Genomic DNA, 23,435 nt, shown 5'->3' with positions numbered 1-23,435 from the left:
CATTGTTAGAGATGTCATAGTGGAAGAAGTGTCAGAGAAACGTGACTTAGCTGGCTTTTGAGATGGAGGAATGAGACCATATGCCAAGGAATGCAGGTGGTCTCTAGAAGCTGGAAAAAGCAAGGAAGTATATTCATTGTCCCTAAAGCATCCAGAAAGGAACCCTCTCAAAATCTTTTGTTAGTGCAGTGAGACCTGTGATGGCGTTCTAGTTTACAGAACTCTAAGATAATAAATTTGTGTTGTTTTTGAGACAGGGTCTCACTCTGCAGCCCAGGCCGGAGTGCAGTTATGTGATCTCAGCTCACTGCAATCTCCGTACCCCGGGCTCAGGTGATCCTCCCAACTCAGCCTCCCGAGTATCTGGTACTATAGACGCACACCACCGCACCTGGCTAATTTTTCTCTTATTAGTAGAGATGGGGTTTCTCCACGTTGCCCAGGCTGATCTTGAATTCCTGGGCTCCCAAAGCCATTTGCCTGCCTCGGCCTCCCAAAGTGCTGGGATTACAGGCATGAGCCACTGCACCCGGCCTTCAACGTGTGTTTTTAAGACACTAAATTGGTAGTAATTTGCTCATGACAGCAATAGAAGCTTAAGACAACTAACTTTTGAGTTATAATTTAATCTATGCTTCTTTTAATAATTTTTAAAATAAAGATTAATCAATTCTGATGTTTTAAAACTCTGGAAATGTCCTTAATGATTTATGCAAAAAGATAACATGTTATGTTCTTGAGCTTTTCTCTACCAGTATAGAATAACATAGTAATATATCACAAAGATGTCATTTATTCAGTCATTAGAATTTATTGAGATTATTGCATTCCAGGACTTAGAAAAATGACAACATCATTTTCCTTTAAGAATCTCTTGACTCAGTGGAGGAGACAATTTAATCCAATTCAATAAATATTTATTTTGCATGGGAGTATTTGAGATAGTGTTCTACTGCCTGATACGTATTTGAGATAGTGTTCTATTGCTGTATAACAAATTACCACAAAATTTGTGGCTTAAGGCTACATACATTTATTATCTTACAGCTCCCAAGGATGATTGCTTAGCTAGCCTCTCTGATCACGGTCTCACAACAAAATTTAGCCAGGCCACAATTGTTTTTTAAAGTTCAAGGTCCTCTTCCAAACTCACCTGGTTTTTGGCAAAATTCACTTCCTTACTTTTGCAGAAGTAAGGTCCTTAGCTCCTTGAGGCCACCCACAGGTTTTTGCACATAGATCTCCTCATTGGCTTTTTAAAATGTGGTTGTTTGCTTCTTCAAGGGTAGTAGAGTCTCTCACTTCAGTCTGCTGAGATGGGGTCTCATATAATCATAATCTTGATATTGACATACCATCACTTTTATATTTTTCTGTTGCTTAAAAGCAAGTCACATGTTCCACCTGCACTCAAGAGGAGGAGTTATACAGGAGCATGACTCATTGAGGGTCACCTTAGAGTGTGTCAGCCGTGACCCATACACGTTTTTAGGTAGATCATTTTTACAGTGTTGTAGAGGATACATTAAAGACAGATGAAAGAAAATAAGACTCTTTATAGGTTATAGGTAAGAAATGATGAGAGCCTAAATTAAGACAGGCGTTAGAAATGACATTATCTGGTCTAAAAAGTATTTGGGAGAAAGAAAGGACCTGATGATAAAAAATTGATTTGTGACTTGATTCATAGATTTATGACTTGGCAAATGGTGGAAAGAAATACCATTGACTGATCAAGGTAAGAGAGAATCAGCAATCAGATTTGGAGAGTGATGAACTCATTTTTGTTAATAAATGGCACACTTACCTCCTTCTTTGACCTACTGTGCATAAGAGTCTAAATTGATCACTTCAATTACATTATTTCATTAAAACCCCACAGCAACCCAATAAAAATCATTATCCCCATTTTACAGTTGTGTAAATTGAGGCTTTGAGACATTAAATGCTTGCTTAGGATGGCAAAGCTAGTAGGAACAGTAATTAAATTCAAGCTCTGCTCTGTCTCACAACAAGTTGAAGATTTGGTGGACTAATTCAGACAGATGAGTCAAAGAGGGTGTTATAGAGAGCACTGTGCTAGAGCTGGAGATCTGGGAGTCATTAGCAATGTGGGTGTTAGCTGAATCCATGAAAATGCTTGAAGTCAGTCTAGGAGACTATGCAGATAAGGATTTAACTCTTGGAGCTCATTTAAGGGGTGGGAAAATAAAGAATATTTACCAAGAAAATGGAGAGTGATCATACAAGTAACAGGAGAATAAAAGAATGTGATATTGTGGTGGTCTTAAGAACAAACACTGAAAGGAAGGAAGATGCGGTGGTCAAGATCATCAGACATGGCACAGTTATAGCTGAGTGCCCTGGTAGTAGGTTGTTTTCCTCATCCTATCTTCTTACACACTAGTAACATTTGCCAGGAGAATAACCATTTCAGATGGAAAGACCTGAGACATGAACAGAAAGAAGTAGGAAGAGGTTAACAATGCAAGTAAATGGGTTGTTTGATGACCACATTCTGAGAGGAAAGATGTTTTCCTTACCCAGGCACCTAGAACTGTAGATAGATATTCAAGGCCAGTTTATGTATGTGGTTTAAACTTTGAAAACTAACACAGAAGAACCTATCTTATGATAAAAAATGGTGCAAGAAAACACGTTGAGTGACTATACAATTCATGAATCCCGGATGAGTAATTCTCCCCAAACAATAAAGGATTAAATAGAGAAGGTTAGCCCTGAATTTACATCTTTGGAAATGTAGTTGTTGCATCTTTTGTGTAGGATCAGTAAAAACTTACATAATAAGACTTCTTTATTGAAGATGTGTCAGTTTATCTGAAATTAAAATAGAAACAATTCTTAATGTAATGCAACAGGAATACTAAAACGTGATATATAATTTTTAGTAATTTACAAAGTCCTACAACATTAATTTCAGTGATTCCTGAGGCCCTATGTGAATATTCTTTAGCTATATCACAGGAAATAATAGTAGTAATTCCTTTTTTGGTGGATTATCACTTGAGCCAATACTGTATTATGGTGTTTTTTTTAACCCTCACAGAGAAAATTTGCTTCTAGAACCAGAATATACAAACTTACTAAACACTTTTTGACACATTAGATATAGCAGATATTTTTGTGAGGACAGACACCTTCGTTGAATAAATAAAGTATTAGGTCAAATCTTAAAAGGGAACATTTTATTGTTTTCTGCTTTTTTGGTATTTTTCAATTAAAACATAACTTAGTCATTCGTTACATACTTTCTAGTTTAGTAAAACCACTGGCCTTAAGATTTCTCTTTCAACTTCGTCCCAGAAGTCTATTTTTCAATTAACCTGCCTAAAGGTTTAACTCTGAAACTTTCTACAACCATGATGGATGCAAGCATGTGTGTGCACCTATAAAAATCTAGATCAACATATGGGAACATCAAGAGATTTCTAATTTTGGTTGTGACTTCTCCAAAACCTTGTATAAAACCAAATACAAGGCTGGATGCAGTGGCTTATGCCTGTACTCCCAGCACTTTGGGAGGCCGAGGCGGGTGGATCACCTGAGGTCAGGAGTTTGAGACCAGCCTGGCCAACATGGCAAAACCCGTCTCTACTAAAAATACAAAAATTAGCTGGGTGTGGTGGCATGCACCTGTAATCCCAGCTACTCAAGAGGCTTACGCAGGAGAATCTCTTGAATCCGAGAAGCAGAGGTTGCAGTGAGCCGAGACTGCCACTGCATTCCAGCCTGGGTGACAGAGCCAGACTCTGTCTCAAAAAACAAACAAACAAAAAACACCCCCAGAAAATAATTTATTAGAATGTTTTTTAATGTCATTCCTGGATGAAAAATTAGGGAATATAGTTTGGCATTCAAGTTTAAATCCTGCCCTCTATCACTTATCAGTTGTATTACTTCGAGGAAATTACATAACATCTCTAAGCCCAGTTTCCTTATAGGAGAACTTTAAAGTAGACTTTATAGGTTTACTTTAAAGACCAAATGAGATAAAATATGTATAAGCCTGAGTGTACAACCTAGCAATTAGTAAGCATTCAGTAGAGACATACACACACTTACCTATATAATATCTATTATTGAAATCAATCACACATATCTATGATGTATGTCATATATATTAGTATATATGCATTTAATACGTATTTTGAATGTTTGTCACATGTCCAATACTGTTCTATTCACTAGACATAAGCAGTGAACAAAACAAAAAAATGCATCTCCTTTGACAGAGCTCAGATACTTGTAAGCAATACAAATGGTAATGAACAATATGCATGCAATTATTTTCCAGTATCAACTACATTTGAGTACCCACTATATCAGGAAAAGCTGAAAGCAAAAAGTATATATATTTTTAAAACTTCAGTGACATCATAGATGAATCCGTTGGTAGTACGTTGGTGGCATTTCTTTCATTTGGAATTTGTAGATAAAAGTAAAAACCACTGGTGTATAGCAAAAGAACATAAATAATTTATGTAACAGGTGAAGAGACAAATAGGAAAGGCAGTTTCAGACTATGGGGAGTAAAATTAGTTACAATCTGTAGAATTTACAAGAAAGGTTCACATAGACTCTTTGATCTTGAACAGCCTTGTCAGGTGTGTAGGGCAAATACTGTATTCACATTTTATAAAGAAACAAAGGATTACAGTTGGCAGGTTTTACTCTATACTGTTTGCAAGTGCAAAACGAAAATGAATAAAATGGAAATAGAGGACATTTGTTGCAGATTCAGGAGAAGGAGGTGTATTTTCTTTTTCTTTGTAATTTACTTGGCAGTGTTGTCGGGGCTGCCATTAACTGGTGTGTTAATGAGAAATCATTATCTACTCCTGAGGGCCATTGATAACTGCAAAAAGAGAACCTTCATAGAGCACGGTCTTGTGCATACATGGTGTTCAGCGTGTGAGGGAACAGTACAAATTAGTTGTATTCCTTCTAACATAACTGTTGGGCAGACATAGTGGTATCCTGATTTAGTAAAGTCGTCTTTGTAGATCTGCTTTTGAGGATGTACACTCATCATCTTAGTAAAAACAGGAACATACATTTCAGTCTATAGCTTCACTTAACTATGTCTCTTACATTGTTATTGCCAAAGTTACATATGCTCATTGTAAAAAGGATCTAGAAAATATTTTTTTAAAAAAGAAAAGCAATTACAGTTTATATTACCTTATTTGAAACCAAGTGTGCCTCAGAATTCAGAAGTAGTTGAATAGGAAAAGGTAATGTATTCATATATATGAGGTAACATGACTTGCAGAACCCGGGACCACACCCTGTAATAATGCACAGTACTGTTTCTGCAGCGAAACAGAAACCTTCAAACCCTGTGTAAAAAAAACAACCGCCATAAATAGCCTGAAGTCAGTGCAGGTCAGGTTTTATGACCAAATTAGTTCAAGTAAGGACAGATTTTGCCACCAAAGAAATTTAAGAAAAAAGAAAACAAACTTGTGAATTTTACAATTGTAGATAAAAGATAATGGGCCTGCATTAAAAATAGAATATAATTCCCTACTTAATACAGGGATTAGACTAAAAATACTGATTTTTTAATACTCTGTAAGATATCACATACAGGTCTGTTTGACTTTTTAATTTATTTTTTAGAGTAGATAGTTTTATTTTTCTGTCACTAAGATTTTCGGAAATGGGTCAGCTTTGTTCTTATTTCAGCTTTTACCATGTTCTCAAATATCTGTAGCAGTTCCAAAATTTCTACCTGCACACCAGTTAGCACTAACAAAAAGAGAACCATACCAGATTCTCATTCCTTTTGGAGTTTCCATTTTGTACCAATTCCCTTCATGCTAAAAGGCATCCTTTAGAAATTTCTCCAAATGCAGGAGGTCTGCAGGCAACAAACTTTCCATGCTTTTACTGATTGTTTTCACTTTTTTAAAAAGAGTATTTTTGTGAATATAGAATTATGGGTTCACTTAGTCTTTTCTTTCAGCATTAAAAAAAAAAAAAAAAGTCATTCCATTATCTTCTTGGCCTCCCTTGTTTCTCATAAAAACTTACCAATAATTATGTTCCTTGTTCTCATGACAATGTATTTTTTCTCTTGTTCCTTTCAAGGATTTTTCTCTATGGTTTGTTTTCAGCAGTTTACATAAAATATGCCAGGGTTTGACTCCTTTAACATTTCTTCAGCTTGGTTATTAATGAATCCTTACATCTGTAATGTAATGTTTTTCATCAAATTTGGGAAGTGTATGGCCATTATTTTTTCAAGTATTTTTCTTCTCCAATCTCTCTATTCTTTTTGTGAAACTCTAGTCACATATATGTTGGACCATTTGATAATACATAGACCAAGAGGGTCTGTTCACCTCCTTCAGTCTTTTTTCCCTCTGTTCTTCCAATTGCATAAATTCTATAATCTGCCTTCAAGTTAATTGTTTTCTCTTTCAACTCTTAATACTTTAATCTGCTGTTAAACCCATGGAGTTAATATTTTATTTCTGTTATTATACTTTTAGTTCTAAAATTTCCATCTTGTTGGGTGGATAGTATTTCTTTCTTTTCTGAATTTTCCTGTTAATTTGTTGAAACCATGCCTTCCTTTAGTTTTTGAATATATTTGTTTTATTATTTGAACATATTTATACTAATTACAGTAACTGCTTTAAAGCTGTTATTTGCTAAGCCCAGCATCTGGTTTATCTCAACTTTGTTCTTCTTGACTCTTAGTCCTGTTTTCTCTCTTTTTGATATATAATGAATTATGTTGTTGAATCCTGGAAATCATGGATAATGCCCTGGGCTTGAGTTCTGTTTTCTTCCTCTGATGGTGTTCATTCTTATTATAGCAAGCACTTTATTATTAGCTGATCGCTTTGCGCTTGTTTGGACTTGTACTACTCTTTGTTCGAATGCAAATGCTTAAAGCATGTCACTCCAATTTTACAGGACTCAAACTCCAAAATCTCTCCCTTCCACATCTTATCAGATTAGGTTACAGGTTTTGTTAGGGCAGGCCTAAATTAGGTCTTACTCTAGAATGTGACACTTTAAAAACCTCAGCCTTTCTTGTGTCAGCTGGATGTCACGGTTTTTAACAAGGTGTTAATGAGATCTGACTGAAGCAAGAACAACTTCATCCAGCTTTGCTCTTCCAGAATTGCCAAACCTGTAATTTATCTGAACAGTTTTCTCAAGTAGCACCTGCAATCTGGTAAGCCTCCGGTGCTCTCATCCTGCATATGTAGCCCAGGACTCAAGCACAGACTCACAGAGTGTTTCCACGTGGATTTCTGAAACCTGCTTTCTGGACGCCTCCCTCTCTCTGACACTCTGGACCACAGAATTGATTTCTTTCTGCTGCCCCACATTTTCGTATCTGCCTCCTCATCTTAGTGGGACCACCATGTTCTGCTTGAACACAAGCTCTCTGAACCTCTGTTGGGATTGTTCCCAGACAGAAAGTGGGGGATGATCATGAAGATTAGCTTGTGAGTATCCTTTCTTCTAGTCTTGCACTGCCTGTTAGCTGTTACCTAAAAAGAATGGCCTCATACATTTTGTCCAGTTTTTTTATTTCCTTACTGCAGGAAAGTACTCTAGTATCAGTTACCCCATCATGGTTAATGGCCATATTGCCCTGCAGAAAGATTTTCCTGATTACATTTCTACCAAAAGCATTTGAAAATGTCTATTTCCTTATTTTTATGCCAACTCTAGGCTTTATCATTCATTTTACTGAAGATCATTATTTTTACAATTTCTTAAATTATATATGTACTCTAATTTTCAAACCATGTGAAAATTATTTGTTAAAATTCTGCCTGAAGACTTCCCCCAAATATTTTAATATATTGCAAATAGGTCAATAATTTAATATAGTTGTAGAAAATATGTTATTTTAGCTAAAAATAGAAAAAAAGTAACATATTTATATTTTAAAAACTAATTTGGTAGCTTTCTCTTTGATTAAATACAGACAACTACCAAGAAATGAAATAGGTTTAAAAAATGATACTGTTTGTCTCTCATGATTCTTTAATGTTTGAGCAAACACATGCTTCTTCTCTAAAGCTTATTTAATATGCAGCACCTCCAGAAATTATGTCTGTGGTGTGATGTGGGAACCAGCATCTGTATTTTTAGTAAACTCCGAAGGTGACTTTGAGTGAGGTAATCTGAAAGCCAGACTAAGGTGCTAAGGAGCAAACACATGCTTCTTCTCTAAAGCTTATTTAATATGCAGCACCTCCAGAAATTATGTCTGTGGTGTGATGTGGGAACCAGCATCTGTATTTTTAGTAAACTCCGAAGGTGACTTTGAGTGAGGTAATCTGAAAGCCAGACTAAGGAGCCAAGTGAAATTAATGGTATCAGCAAATAAACTTGAAAGTCACTGAGTACACTATTTTCCTCGTAATGCAACAAAGAATGTTAACTTTTCTGAAAGGCTCTGCAGGGGAAAAAAAAATTAACCTAGTTTAACCCAGTCCTTCCAAATTTATATGACCCTATAAAATCTTTAGCATCAACACACTTGGGAAGATGATTAGATGGCTTTTGTTGAGACAGCCTTTCTTAGGGCCTCCCCTCAAATACAGACACTTGAGATGCCCGACTGGGGCTCTAATGCCCCCAGGGCTGAGGCTGAAGGTGTCAACGTTACAGCTTTCCAATGACCAATTCAAAGCTCACCATGTGAGAAACCCTGCTAAACGTGAGAAATTGTGCTAAATAACTCAGTTTAGAAATACTTTATATTTTTTTGTAACAAGGCATACACATGCATAGAATGCTACATTTTAAAAGTAGATTCAGTGAACTAACAAAGATTTTATAACTCATGATTCAGTTTTATTCTGAAATGTTAAAACTCACTATTAAAAGATTGTAGCAGCAGTTTGATTACCTAACAGGAAAATAAATGTATTAGGAATGGGTATTTTAACGTAAAATAAGGCAGCCAATTATCAATACATAATTATAGAAATTAATAATTGACATGTCTAGTCATACCTCCCTCATCTCTATTAAGCATTCATTTGCCAAGTAAAGATTTTGCAGTTCTTTTTTGGGCTTTCAAAGTATGTTTCTTTATTTTAATAAGCAAGTTGTCTCAGAAAATTATTAAAAGGGAAGAGATGCCTTTTAGTAAATGTAGTGATTTTATCTTTTATAATACTACTATAAATTAATACTAGAACTAATTATTTTGCAGTAATTTACCCCTAATATCATGTACGGGGCTGCCTAGACTGACACCTAGGAGCACGAAGAGCACAGGAACTTGTGTGACTGTGGGTGACACACCCATTAGGCTGGCCCTGACTGGAATACGTTTATAGGTTAGCAACCAGGAGGAAGGGACTGGCCAGATCTCATTAAGGAGGCAGTGTTGCCCCAAATCCCTAGGCAACCAGAACCACAGGGGAAAGCAGACAGTTTGGCACATCAGTTTCCAGGGAAACTCCCTAAGGACTGTTTACATAAGACTCAGGAGATAGATATACAAATGACTATTCCAATGACCTGCTTGGTAATGAGCTGTGTTTGATCACTTGCCTGCCACAGCCAACACTTACTGTACTTATAAATGCAAGCTGATCTCTTGGCCAGAGACAGTGGAAAGGTTTAAGGATAACTGCTGTGCTCCTTATATTAGAAAAAAAATTAGATAGTATAAAATAAGGTAGGAAGGAAGCCTGTCTAGGAAATTTTCTTTGATGATTTAATAAAACAAAAGAAAATGAAAATATCTCATATGGATTGATGAGTCTGCTGTGTTATCTTTGTGCATAGAGTTGCATTATGTAAATCACTTTGCAGATTTGTCTTGCTTATTCACACAATGCTTTAATGTATTTAGAGTATCTCTTAAATTATCTATACTTCACAGATGAGAAAATTGAGATCCAGTCAAAGAAAGTGACTACAATCGTGTCAAAAGTGTACTCAATGATGGAGCTAAAGCTAAAACATAACTTCCACTTACTGAGAATGTTATTGATGTGCCAGACACCATGCTAAGCAATTTCCATGTCTTATTTGTTTAATTTTTATTAGTCAGAACTCTTTCAACTGAAAGTGACCACACACCTTACTCAGACTACTTACAAAATACCGTTTTCTTCATTTAACTGAGAAATCCAGAACACAGCCTCAGACATAGCTGAATTTGTGCTAATATCATGTTGTCAGGAACTTATTTCACCACCTTTCAGTTTTATTTTCCTGTGCATTGCTTGTTCTTAAACGAAGTCTCTGCATGTGGTAGCAAGAATGGCTCCAGCACCTCCAGATTTACAAGCTTTAATGCTCCTGATTTCAGAAAGAAGAAGAGTCTCACTTCACTCATTCCCGGGAAGGGCAGGGCCCTCACTTGTTTCTAGCCTGTTCCTATGTGAATCACAGGGGGAAGGGTATGCTCTTGTTGGCCAGGCCTACATCATGTGGGCCTCCCTGGAGCTGGGAGAGAGGTAAGCCATTCCTTAAGCAGGTAGACTCGAAATGAGGTAGTTGGTGTTTCCGAAAGATGTGTCAGGGTGTTAGTGCCAAAAGAAGGGAAGTGATTCTGGCTAGGCTTTAGCCTTAGCTTAATGGATTTTTAGATAGCCATTATGAAAAGCATGGTTATTATTTACGTTTTATACAATAGCAAAGTGAGGTTTAAAGAAAAAAGAAGTGACAGCTTCACTGTAACTATATCACAGGCATGGTGCTTTCCCCAAGGATGTAAAAATAACCCAATTCTACAGAACACTAAAAAGGATTTATAGTTGTGAATACATTCAGAGAATACCATTCTCACCACCCCCAGAAGGAAGACATTTGATAAGTATATTATTATCTTCAAACGAAAGGGCATGGAGATGGCTTTTTGTGGACATAAGTAATTGGGAGTTTTACGGCCATTCTGGAATGCCTATCTCTCAATGACGAACATTTTAATGGGAACACACTTACTTCTCAGAAAACCATAAATTCTAGATTCTAAACTCTTGAGTCCTATGCCTGTGTGTTTGCATGCATACTGCTCAACTCACTGAACTCACTCAATACTTTCTTGTTGAATCAGTGAGTGAAAATGGATAGAAGACAACTTAAGACTACTTAATTATTAGTAAACGATACAGCCCAAGGATACCTCAGAAGTAGTCCTCATATAGGGAACCCATTACTGTCAAAACCAAAAATAACAAAGGAAAAGAGAAATTACTAAAAGTAGTATTGTAACTTTTATTGCAAATGGATAAAAAACAGGGTTTGCATTATCTTTTTTTTGCGGGGGGAAGGGGGGACAGACTCTTGCTCTATCCCCCAGGCTGGTGTGCAGTGACACTATCTCAGCCTACTGCAACCTCCGCCTCCCAGGTTTAAGTGATTCTCATGCCTCAGCCTCCTCAGCAGCTGGATTTACAGGTGCCTGCCACCACACCTGGCTAATTTTTTGTATTTTTAGTAGAGACAGGGTTTCGCCATGTTGGGCGGGCTGGTCTCTAACTCCTGACTTCAGGTGATGCGCCCACCTTGGCCTCCCAAAGTGCTGGGATTGCAGGCGTGAGCCACTGTGCTCGGCCTGCATTATCTTTTTATTAGCTCATCTTTATAGCCCTTCTTTGTGTAATATTTTAAAGATGGTGTGCATAAAGTACGTTTGTTGTGGGCCCTGTCAGAAGAAAATGGGGATTTCTGTAAAATTTTGCTGTCATAGTAAGTGAAAACATTAGGGGAATATGGAGTCAGTTGTATCATTTGAAGTACTTAATTCTTTTCAGAGCTGATAGTTTTATCTATTGGAACCTTTCTAATCAAAACCTGTTTTTACATGGTTTTATTTGGAGCTGTGTTATACACAGCCTCTACTCCGTCTCTTTTCATAGGGCAACTATAGTTAACAGAAATTTATTGTATATTTTAAAATAACTAAAAGATTGGAATTGGAATGTTCCTAACACAAAGAAATGGTAAATGCTTAAGATAATGAGTACCTCAGTTACCCTGATTTGATCATTAAACATTGTATATATATATATATATCAAAATATCACATGTACCTCATAAATATGTACAACTATTATATATCCATAATGATTAAAGATAAAAAAATTTAAAGAGTTGCAAACAAAGAAGAAAGAATGTGGATTTTGCTGTCACATAGAATGGTAGTGATTCTTACAAACTGCAGCAGGGAACTGTAAAACTGATATGATTTGTTAACAAAAAAAAAGAACATGCTTTTTATGATAACATGCCCGTATAACAAAGATTTTACATCTGTATCCCCCTGAGTTTTCTTTCATCCTTCATGGCCTACAGATTAATTCAACAAATATTCAACAGGAACATATATGCATACACATGTGTGTGGTCGTTTACACACGCACACACACTCACATGCACACACAAATCTTGCCCTAGCTATCACAGTTTCCTGGCTTTCAGATCGTTTTTTGGTATGTTGTATTTACCTAGAAGTTTCCACTGCTAATTCCAATAGGTTGTTAGTAGAAATTAAGGAACACCTCCAGCCACATGTATCCCTTTTCAATTGTGACATGTCTCTGCACAGCATCCCCAAATGTTTTTTCACTTCTAATTTTTACTTGTATTATTTATTTTTCAAGAAAATCATCTAAGTTGTTATTGGGGTAATTCTAAGGAAGCAGCTACAAAACACATATTTCAGAGCTTTTTGATTAAAACTAAAGCCTGCAAATCTTTTGGATTATTATTATTTTCCCTTTTTTTGAGTATGGTTTAAGAAGTGAATTTTAAATTACAGAGTGCTTTGCAACTTCTAAGATTATGTGCTTATACTTTGTATCCTTACAAATTTCAGGCATTATCCTGGCAAACTCTGTCTTGCTCTTTTGTATAAACACTGTTTTTAATTTAGTGGATTTTTATTTTTTAGTTTGCAGTGTTTTAAAGTTGAGTTTATTCTTTATTAAGAATTACTTTGACTCCATTGGATTCATAAAACACAAACTATAAACATGAGATAAAATCTTTGATGACAGAGTAACTCGTGCCTGTGGAATAGAAGCCAACTTGAGATACGAGATTTGAAATTTATCGTATTACTCACTAAATGATTTCTGGTTGTAAATCCCTGTACAATTCAGTTCAAGTTAATTCTTCTTAGAACATTTTCAACATAATTTAAAAATGTGCATTATGTTGATTATAATACATATTTACAAATTAAAAATTTATAGTTATAATTTAAAAGAGCAATATCTTGATATTTATGATCCAACTCACTAATTAATAGAAACATTTTAAGTAAATACATTTTTACTTTGCCAGATTACTCACAAATTTGCTTTAACCCCCACATTGCTAAATCTAAACTAGTGTCTTTTCAACCTAAAATGTATGTGATTGGTTGAGTGGCATGATTATATGCATAATGTTTATGTGACTTGTGAAACCATTTTAATTACAAATATTGACATAAATGTTATTTCTTATATTCTTATATTTATTTGGACATCTCAGTTTTTGGCTATCTGTAATTGGGAAATACGAGTACGTTTCTTATTTGATTTAACTTATTTGGATCCTCTAATTTCAGTATTTCCTCTACATTTTGAGAATATCCAAAGAAACATATTGCCAGCTTGTTACTGGCAGCATATTTGTATGAGTCTGCAGCAACCTAAGTTCTTGCTTCCTCAGAAGAAAGAACTTGACCAAGGGGCCTAAGACAGAGTGAAAGACCAAAGCAAGTTCTAGAACAGGAGTTAAAAGTTTATTGAAAAGCTTTAGAGCAGGAATTAAAGGAAGGAAAATACAATTGTGTGACTTGAGAAATCAAGTTTGCAGTTTTGGCCTTTGACTTAAGGTGTTACAGGTTCACATACTTCTGGGGTCTTGGGTCCCTTCTCCCTTGATTCCCGCCTTGGGGTAGGCTGTCCACAGGCATGGTGGCCTGCCAGCACGTGGGAGGGGAGCATGCACAGTGTGTTTACTGGAGTTGTGCCCGTGCTCACTTGAGGCGTTCTTCCCTTCACAGTCTAGCATTCCTAAAAGAAGGTCAGAGACCAGTAAAACTGCCCCGTTTTTGCCTGTTAATGCACATGCTTGAGCTCACTCACCCAGCTCCTGAGATCTTATTGGGAAGCTGCCGATCACCAGTTTCAGGTGTTTCCATCTACTGGGAGACTGTGTTTCCCTGGCACTGTTAACGGTGGAGGGTGTCCAGGTTCTTGGCATCTTGAGCAAAGAGTTGGACAAAACACACAAAGCAAGGAAGGAATGAAGGGTTTTATTGAAAAGGAAAGTACATTCCACAGTGTGGGAGTGGGCCTGAGCACAGGAGCTCAAAGGCCCCGTTACAGAATTTTTTGGAGTTTAAATACCCTCTATTTGGGGTATGACCTGTGTAAAGGAAGGGGATGAGGTAAAGTTACAAAGTCATTTACCCGGTGTATGCCCTGTGGAGAGGATATTTCCTGTCATAGCTGAAGTGTGAATTGGCTTGACACTCCCTGCCTCCAGACCCTATTTTCCTGCCTCAGCACCAGCTGCAACCAGTTATTATTTTAGAGAGACATGACATGTGATAACTGCCTGACCGTCACCCGTTGGTTGCCTGACATTACTGGTTGGGGGTGGGGACTCTCTCCTCACCTATTCATGTCTGACTATCTACCTACTGTAACAAACTGACAAAGTTGTGTAAATAGTAGAACTTTTCTATGAATAGGAATCCACACCTGAAATAAAATCAGTTATGTTTCTTTTTTGAAGATGATTTTGAATGGTGAGGGAAACATTTTACCATGTCTAAAGTTCATCATAGTTACAGACCAAATGTGAATTTTCCAATCCTAGTGACTTATACAGTTATTATAAAAATTCATTTGTAGTCATCTTTCTTTGAATAATGAAATCATTGTTTTAATGTTAACAAAATGAGATTGTCACTTTAGAATGTTGGTGTGGAGGAGAAAGTAATATTAATGATCAAACTTAAACTTGTGTATTGGCTGGTTACATTGGCTCACCACGCCTGTAATCCCAGGACTTTGGGAGGCCAGGGTGGGTGGATCATGAGATCAGGAGATCGAGACCATCCTAACTAATATGGTGAAACCCTGTCTCTACTAAAAATACAAAAACTTAGCCAGGCATGGTGGTGGGCGCCCGTAATCCCAGATACTCGGGAGGCTGGAGCAGGAGAATCGCTTGAACCCGGGAGGCGGAGGTTGCAGTGAGCCGAGATTGCACCACTGCACTCCAGCCTGGGCAACAGAGCAAGACTCTGTCTCAAAAAAACAAAACAAAACAAAAAACTTATGTATTGTATTACAAGAATACACATTCGGTTCCGAACTTTTGACTTAACATTTAGAGATTCTTTCCTTCTCTCATAGTTGTAGCTATACCCAATATGTGCAAAATATAAGATATTCTTGGTTCCCTTGGCCGGGCGCGGTGGCTCACGCCTGTAATCCCTGCACTTTGGGAGGCCGAGGCGGGCAGATCACGAGGTCAGTAGATCGAGACCATCCTGGCTAACACGGTGAAACCCCGTCTCTACTAAAATACAAAAAAAAATTAGCCAGGCGCGGTGGCGGGCGCCTGTAGTCCCAGCTACTCCGGAGGCTGAGGCAGGAGAATGGCGCGAACCCGGGAGGCGGAGCTTGCAGTGAGCCGAGATGGTGCCACTGCACTCCAGCCTGGGCGACAGAGTGAAGACTCCGCCTCAAAAAAAAAAAAAAAAAAAGATATTCTTGGTTCCCCTTGAATTGTATGTGTTTCAATTTTTATGAGATTTGGAATACATTCAGCACATGTCAATGGCTTAATACATACAATGTTTTTTGATTACTAAATACTTATATAAATAATATTCTAAGTCAGTAGTCCTGTGTCTAAATAGCTTTCTTTTAAAAAGTATTGTAACATCTCATTGCTTCTTTTTTTAAATTTAGATCGGGGTACTGTGCAAAAAGTGGTTGTTCTTCCTACTAACAACTCTGTCAGTGGCGAGCTCATTCTGGAGGAGCTGGAAGTCTTTAAGGTTTGCACATCTCTTCTATTAATCTCAGAACATGCATGATGAGTGAATTCTTTAATCTTACAGCCAGTTGGGAGGAAACTATATTTGATAAAAGATCAAATAAATGAATGTTATGAATTTTTGAGGGTAGGAAAACACCAGATAAAATAAGAAATACAGAACAAATATTTTTGCAAAGTGTTTTCCTACATTTCAAGTTATCTTAACATAAAAGGATTCTTTCTGTTTTTAAGCTATCATCACAACTTGAAGAATTGTGGTCATCATTATTTTTAAAAAATGAGTTCTAGTTGTCAAGGTCTGGAAGATTTTGCCATGAAAGGGCTTTTATCATTTGCTTCACAAGCCACTGAAACCCAAATACTTGCACATTATTGATTGTTAGATAAGCTTTCTCATATTTTTTTAGCCAGTAATTTCATGAAAAACGACTTTGTTTTCTCTTGTTTTATTGCCTTTAACTCAAATGTCACTTCAGTTAAATAAAACAAATGTTGTCTCTTTACCACTCAGAACTTCATGTTCTATCAGAACTTGAGATTTCATTGTATTATTCTCCTTGTCCTTGAATTTGGGATAAAAAAGAAAAAAGAAAAAGGACAGAAAAAAAAAAACGTACCCAAGGGAAGTTCAGTACTGTAAGATCTCACCTGGTCAGGGCAGAGTGCCTGTTCTTTATCTGTGAGCCAGGAGAGGGGATTTGTGGTGTCCTGCCGTGCCCTTCTCTGCTCACAGTATCAGTCACTGTAGTTCACATGGTGCTTTTTATCTGCATTTGGAAAGATGGGTAAAGCGCAGCGGAGGAGCTATTAGAATTGCAAAGAAAGTTTGGCATGGAATCAATCCTGCTGCAGACCACTATTTCCAACTAAACCAATTAAGAAACAATGGCCCAGACACAACAAAAGACCAGAGTCAGCCTATGACTGAGTAAAAGTAGCACTTTAGAACTCCCAGTAGCAGACTATTGCTAGTCCAGCAAATTGCTTTGCTTAGTTGAGTAGACTTAGAATGTATTGACTCACTAATAGACATTCCCACTGTCACCAAAAATATTGACTTTATAAGCACGTAAGAGGGTAGGGTGCAGCGCTGTTAGATTTAGGTAATAAATTTTAAATGTAAAGAAATATGTGATAGAATCAAATAAAAAATTTGCGGAACTCTGGCAAGTTTCCTACTACATTATTAAATTTACAAGTTTTAATGCCAGACTAACTGGCACAGGTTCTTTGTGATTGGCATGTTAAAATTGGGCTCATAAAATGATGTTAATGATATTCAAACAAGTGCTTTTTTCATGCTTTGTTTTATAAAGAAATTGATTTTTTCACTAGATTAACCAAAATTACATTATATAGAACATTTTTTTTTTCTCATTCAACTCTGTAGGGACAACTTGGCTTGCCAAAATAATATGAAGTGCCTTATTCTGGAGTATTCTTGAAGATAGCAAAAATGTCATATAGCAGCACTTCATTTTTTATACTGAAATATCACCTTTTGATTATCAGGAAATGTTAAATTAAGTGAGCATGACATAAGCCTAAACATACATGTTACAGAAAGAAACATGAGTTATTCTGATCACGTGCTAACTACTTATGGTCTGTCATATGAGTTATGCTGGTGTTATCATCTTGAATAATAAACTCTCAGTGGAAAAACAGAGTCAGTCAGAATGCATGTGGGGACATCAGCTCAAGAGACACCAAAAAAAGTCTGAATTTTCTTACTAATGTGTGTGCCAGTGATTGATACGGCCAAGTCGGGAGACACAGTTACCGAATACAGTTACTGTCTTCAGCATGGTGTTTGTGTCACATTTCTGAGGTGGGGTAAAAATAATTGGGTGTGTATGATATACTGTGATGAGCATGTGAGGAAATAATGCATTTAAATTGAAAAGTTTTCTTAGCTAAGTGTCACACTGATGTACTGCAGAAAATTCAGTGTGACTTCGAAAAACCAGGAGCTTAGTTTTTATACAGTGCAGGACCATAATCTCTTCTTTTAGTCCTCTGTTCCACATTTTCTGGCAATAAGTCTGGTTTCCCTGAGCTTAACTAGAATTGGAAGTATAACTACTAGTAACTGTCTAGCTGATTATAAGTTGCAACATTTGTATATGTGTATATGCGTGTGTGTGCGCACATGTGCATGCACGTATTTATATGGGATGATCAAAAATTGTTGCAATGGAGAATTAAAGATACCACTGTTTTCCCTTTTAAAATGTTGGCAAATACATGCAGCTCCAGAAAGCAAAATAAATGGGGTACACTTGATTTTGAGAGCTTGTTCCCACCTGAGTTATTCAAGTAAAGCTCATGGATCTTAATCACTTTACCAGAAGTCTAATTTGTTTTCTTTTTTTTTTTTTTTGAAATGGGTTTCACTCTTACTACCTAGGCTGGAGTGCCATGGCGCAATCTTGGCTCACTGCAACCTCCACCTGCTGGGTTCAAGCGATTCTCCTGCCTTAGCCTCCTGAGTAAATGGGATTACAGGATTACAGGCATGTGCCACCACACTCAGTTAATTTTGTAGTAGAGATAGGGTTTCACCATTTTGGCCAGGCTGGTCTTGAACTCCTGACCTCAGGTGATCCGCCCACCTCAGCCTCCCAAAGTGCTGGGATTACAGGCATGAGCCACTGCACCCCACCAGAAGTCTAATTTTTAATCATTAAAAGTAACGGATAATTTTTAAGAAGTAAAGTTATGAATACTTTGCAAGCACATTACTATTTCAGAAAATTCTTAGGTTCTTTCATTCACATTTTATCAAAAGAGAACCTTTTCTAACAATATCTTTTGTTTGCAACAATGAGTATTAACTAGTATAGTTCAGCCTAATATATTATCGTTCCAAAACAGCACTGGCAGGTGAACAACAGTGTCTTATGCAGAGTGCTTGTGTTGCGGAGGAATTAGGTGGTGTACCATTCCACGTCTTCCTCCACCTGAGTCCATGGATCTGATTCTGAATTATTCATTGTATTGAATATTCCAAAAATTTCCTTTTCGGATTTTCATTTTTTGTTCTAGTGCCTATATCGATACATGTGTTTTAATTACTACATTTTTTTTTTTTTTTTTTTTTTTTTTGAGATAGAGTTTTGCTCTTGTTGCCCAGGCTGGAGTGCAATGGTGCAATCTCGGCTCACTGCAACCTCCGACTCCCAGGTTCAAGCAATTCTCCTGCCTCAGCTTCCCGAGTAGCTGGGATTACAGGTGCCCACCACCATGCCTGGCTAATTTTTGTATTTTTAGTAGAGATGGGGTTTTACCATGTCGGCCAGGCTGGTCTCAAACTTTAGGTATAACAACTCTATCCTTAGTTTCCGAAGAGAAAGTGTACTTTATAGACAAGTATATGCAAATGTGCTATATATGACAAGTACTTTTAAAGTAGATGTGTATATAAAGAAAAATGATTTCTTCTTGAGATTTAATAGAAAAAAATCAGAATGTAAAATCCTTTTAAGGAATATTTGAGCAACTAACATGTTGTTTTCTAATATTTTAGAATCATGCTCCTATAACGACAATGAAAATTTCATCTAAAAAGGTAAAAACTAAGCTATTTTATGCTCTTTGCTTATTAAAATATTTTATTATGAGACATTATATTTTATAACTTCTGAATAATTAATTCTCATATTAACAAAATAAATAATACCACTGAAAGTATACCACAAAGTCACCTTTAATTTTGATGTAGAACTTACTAGTTATTAGTGAAAGACCGAATAGGTTTATTTTTGTATAAAAGTTTGTCAGAGCAGAACATATATACAGCAAGATGTTCCAACATTTTGTATATCCGATTTTCTCAAATATTACGGTGTGTGAAGCCAACTAAAATAAAAATAATCTTTCTGAGAAGAATTTAGCATAAAGTTTGGGCTACTCTGTAATGTCACAACATTGTTAGAGGCTTGGAATGGGTCATCAATCCTCTCTTAAGTTTCTACTGTTGTCACATATTTGAAATACGCAGTGCATTCTTTTATGCTTATTTTAAAGGAAATATTATTTCCTAGAAAAAAAAAAAGAAAAGAAAGAAAGCCTCAAATCTAAGAGTTCAGGAATTGAAAAAGAAATATTTGACTGTAATTGAAATCCTCAAATTAATTGTCAAATCTGTCCCTACACATGCAAATATACAATGATCGTGGAAATAAAAAGTACAATTCCATTATATACGTGAGCAAACCATGTACCTCTCCATTCCCAAAATGTATTATTTAAAAAAAAATTTTTAAGGTACAGAGTAATATAGTCAGAATGGAGTAGGCTTCCAAATAGGCTTGGCATGCATTTGCATCCCTGTCTGACCATAATGTACGAACAAATCAAGTAACTTCACTGACCTAAGTTTCTACATTTGTAAGGTAATGCTTTTCTCACAAACAAGTTAATTTATATAAATTACCTGGAATAAAGTGGATCCTCAGTAAATGCTGTCTGTGTAAAAGCCTGAGACCTATTTTTTTTGGAATACACAATAAAGGTTTTATGTGTTAGTACAACTGATTACATAATTCTGGAGCTCTTCACCATATTTGGTTTGTTAGAGATGAAGTAGTATTTTGTGGTCAGTCTTACAGTCTTTTCACATCACTGAATTTTATTAGGGAAAATAAATAAGGTACAATGGAGCTAACGATCTCATCTGTAAAAATGTTTGTATGGTGCATAACAAACATTTTCCCAAGTAACGAGAAGCCATTCGTCATTTTGTCTAATGTCCTAGGGAGCGACTCTCAAGTCGGAATTGTCTTTGAAGTCAGCAGGGAAGCCCTTTGTTTACAGTAGTTAATGGAAAGAGAAAGTATCAGGGCAAGATTCAAAATGAACACAAAGTCATTTGTGTGGCATAGTAATCCTGTATGCAAGTTTTAACTGTAGTTACGTATTACATCTGTCTTCAACATCTTAAATTGTAGATAATTTAAAATGTCTCATTAAAACAGTGAGATTCAAGGCAAGGATAATTATTTGACTTTTTGGAAATCATTTGTACAACTGCATACTGCATCATTTTTTCAGTGCGAGAGGACTACAAATTGTTAATGACATCTTGTGTGTATTTAAATAACTTTCTCAGTGTTTCTCATTTTATTATCCATTTTATGCTCTCTTTTTAATTTGTTCTTTTACTCCATATAACAGAAAATAGTAGGACTAATAAAAATTATATTATCTAGAATGAAACTACCTGTGTCCTACACTCAAATATACTAGTATCCTTAAAGTATTTTAATGAAGCTGATAAATTTACTGTATTACTTACTAATTTATTCAATAAACATTTATTTCAAATGTTCCTGGACAAATGGTTATTGTCAAAACATGCAGTTGTTTTCTTGTAGTTTGAACGTTTCAACTGGAGACCAGTCAATTTCAGCAAAATTTCTGAAAAGTCAATTGATATGAATAAAATTATTAGATGTAATAGAGTGAGATGTGATTCAAATAACTGATTAGAATTAAAAACATATATTGATAGTTTAATTGATATTTTACCATACTTTTTACCATTAATTAACATTCATTGAGCAAGCTATGAGCCAGAAACTATTCCAAGCATTTTATGTGGAGGAAACCCTTACAACATTTATTTCTTACAAAAACTCCATATGGTAAGTGTTATGTTATCCTCATTTTACTAATGAGGAAGCTGTGATTCAGAAAAGTTGCACAGCAAATTTGTAGCTGAGCTGAGATTTGAATCTTGGAACTCTGGTTCCAGAGCTTCAGGGCCTGGTGGACACATGGTATCTCCAGAGATTTAATCTTTAAATGTATATATATGTGCATGTATGTGTATGTGTACATGGAGGAGTACACACACACCCATACATCCACGTCTATTCAAGTTTCAGCTTACAGATTCTGTGCTAACTTGAGTTATATCAGTCCTTTGGAAAGTAAGGAGTGTCAATTAAGAGACTCATTCCTTCAACTCCTTAGAACCATATTATGCCCAGCTAAAGGAATCAAACCATTAGAAGCAGTAGACATCCTACAATTGAAAGAGGATGAAATTTTCATTCATGAGATTTTTAGGATGATGATGATCACTGGATCAAGCAGAATTTTAACACATGTATAAATATAAATACTGATATTATTCTAAATAATTATTTTTAAGTAGTTTTAATGAATAACATGCTACTTTCAAAGGCATGTGACCAAAATGTACTTTTTTATTTCATCCAATGCTTACTATTGACCATTTTTTCCTTGTAAACTTAAAATGCCCTTTATTTTAAACCAGACTTTCTCAAATTTACAAAGTAATGTGTGGCCATACTTAAAAAATAAGAATGCTTCCTTGTGCTTTGCTAAGACACTGCATTCAAAGAAAAAAAATTCATAACTTAAATCTGTAATATATTAGCTCAAATCTGAGAGAACAATGAATCCCAATGTCTAAAACACATTACCATTCTATATGGTGCTTTGAGCTTTTCTTTTTTAACAGGAAAGTGGTAATGTTATAGGCATATTAACGTAGGAAAATTCTATTTGTTTTGGCTTTATACCCTTCTGTGCTTTGCTTCACGTTTTTAGTCGGTTCCAAAATGAATCCAAGGGTTTGTGAGCAGATATTATAATGTGTTCCTGCTGAAAGTCTTCTTTTAACTTCCACATCTGAAATAAATCATCATTTTCCTTTAATAGCAACAGTTGTATGTGAGTTCCAATGAAGGGGTTTCCCAAGTGTCTCTGCATCGCTGCCACATCTATGGTACAGCCTGTGCTGACTGCTGCCTGGCACGGGACCCTTATTGCGCCTGGGATGGCCATTCCTGCTCCAGATTCTACCCAACTGGGAAACGGTGAGCACTAAACAGTTCAACATCCAAATGTATGACACCAGACAATACAGAAGTGTTTCACATCTTTAGAATTAGCTCTATTGCTGTTTCTTTAAATGACATTAAAAGTAGAAGCTGTGTTTAGCACCACACATAGTATTTGAATGAAGAAAATGGTAATGCGTTATAACTTGAGATTCTCACAGATATGGCAAGTCCAGAGTACAGTACTTTGGAAAGAGTCCTTTCTCCCTTTAGAGCTCCTCTGTAACACCTACTCCTCTAGGACCCATCAAATATTTCAAGTAGCATTTAGCTTTTTTCATTTTTTGCATCATCTAATTTATGTCTTTTTTATTTTATTTATTATTTGTTTATTTATTTTTGAGACAGAGTCTCACTTCTGTCGCCAAGGCTGGAGTGCAGTGGTGCGATCTTGTCTCACTGCAACCTCCGCCTCCCGGGTTCAAGCAATTCTCTGCCTCAGCCTCCCGAGTAGCTGGGATTACAGGCACCCGCCACCATGCCCAGCTCATTTTTGTATTTTTAGTAGAGACAGGGTTTCACCATCTT

General features: G+C 36.3%; 1 protein-coding gene across 1 annotated transcript in view; it reads left to right on the top strand.

Annotated features, from left to right (window-relative positions):
* Positions 1–23,435, top strand: part of LOC105475389 (semaphorin 3C) — a 179,233-nt gene that overhangs the window by 140,240 nt on the left and 15,558 nt on the right. The window contains exons 13-15 of the mRNA XM_011730598.2: positions 15,942–16,030; positions 19,562–19,603; positions 22,726–22,883. Coding sequence (XP_011728900.1) covers positions 15,942–16,030; positions 19,562–19,603; positions 22,726–22,883 — 289 coding nt within the window. The remainder of the gene's footprint in view (positions 1–15,941; positions 16,031–19,561; positions 19,604–22,725; positions 22,884–23,435) is intronic.

Source organism: Macaca nemestrina, chromosome 4, assembly GCF_043159975.1.
Source record: "Macaca nemestrina isolate mMacNem1 chromosome 4, mMacNem.hap1, whole genome shotgun sequence".
In the NCBI taxonomy this organism is placed as follows: Eukaryota; Metazoa; Chordata; class Mammalia; order Primates; family Cercopithecidae; genus Macaca; species Macaca nemestrina.
Note: the sequence above shows the minus strand (reverse complement) of the source record. Positions and strands in the feature narration are given on the sequence as shown.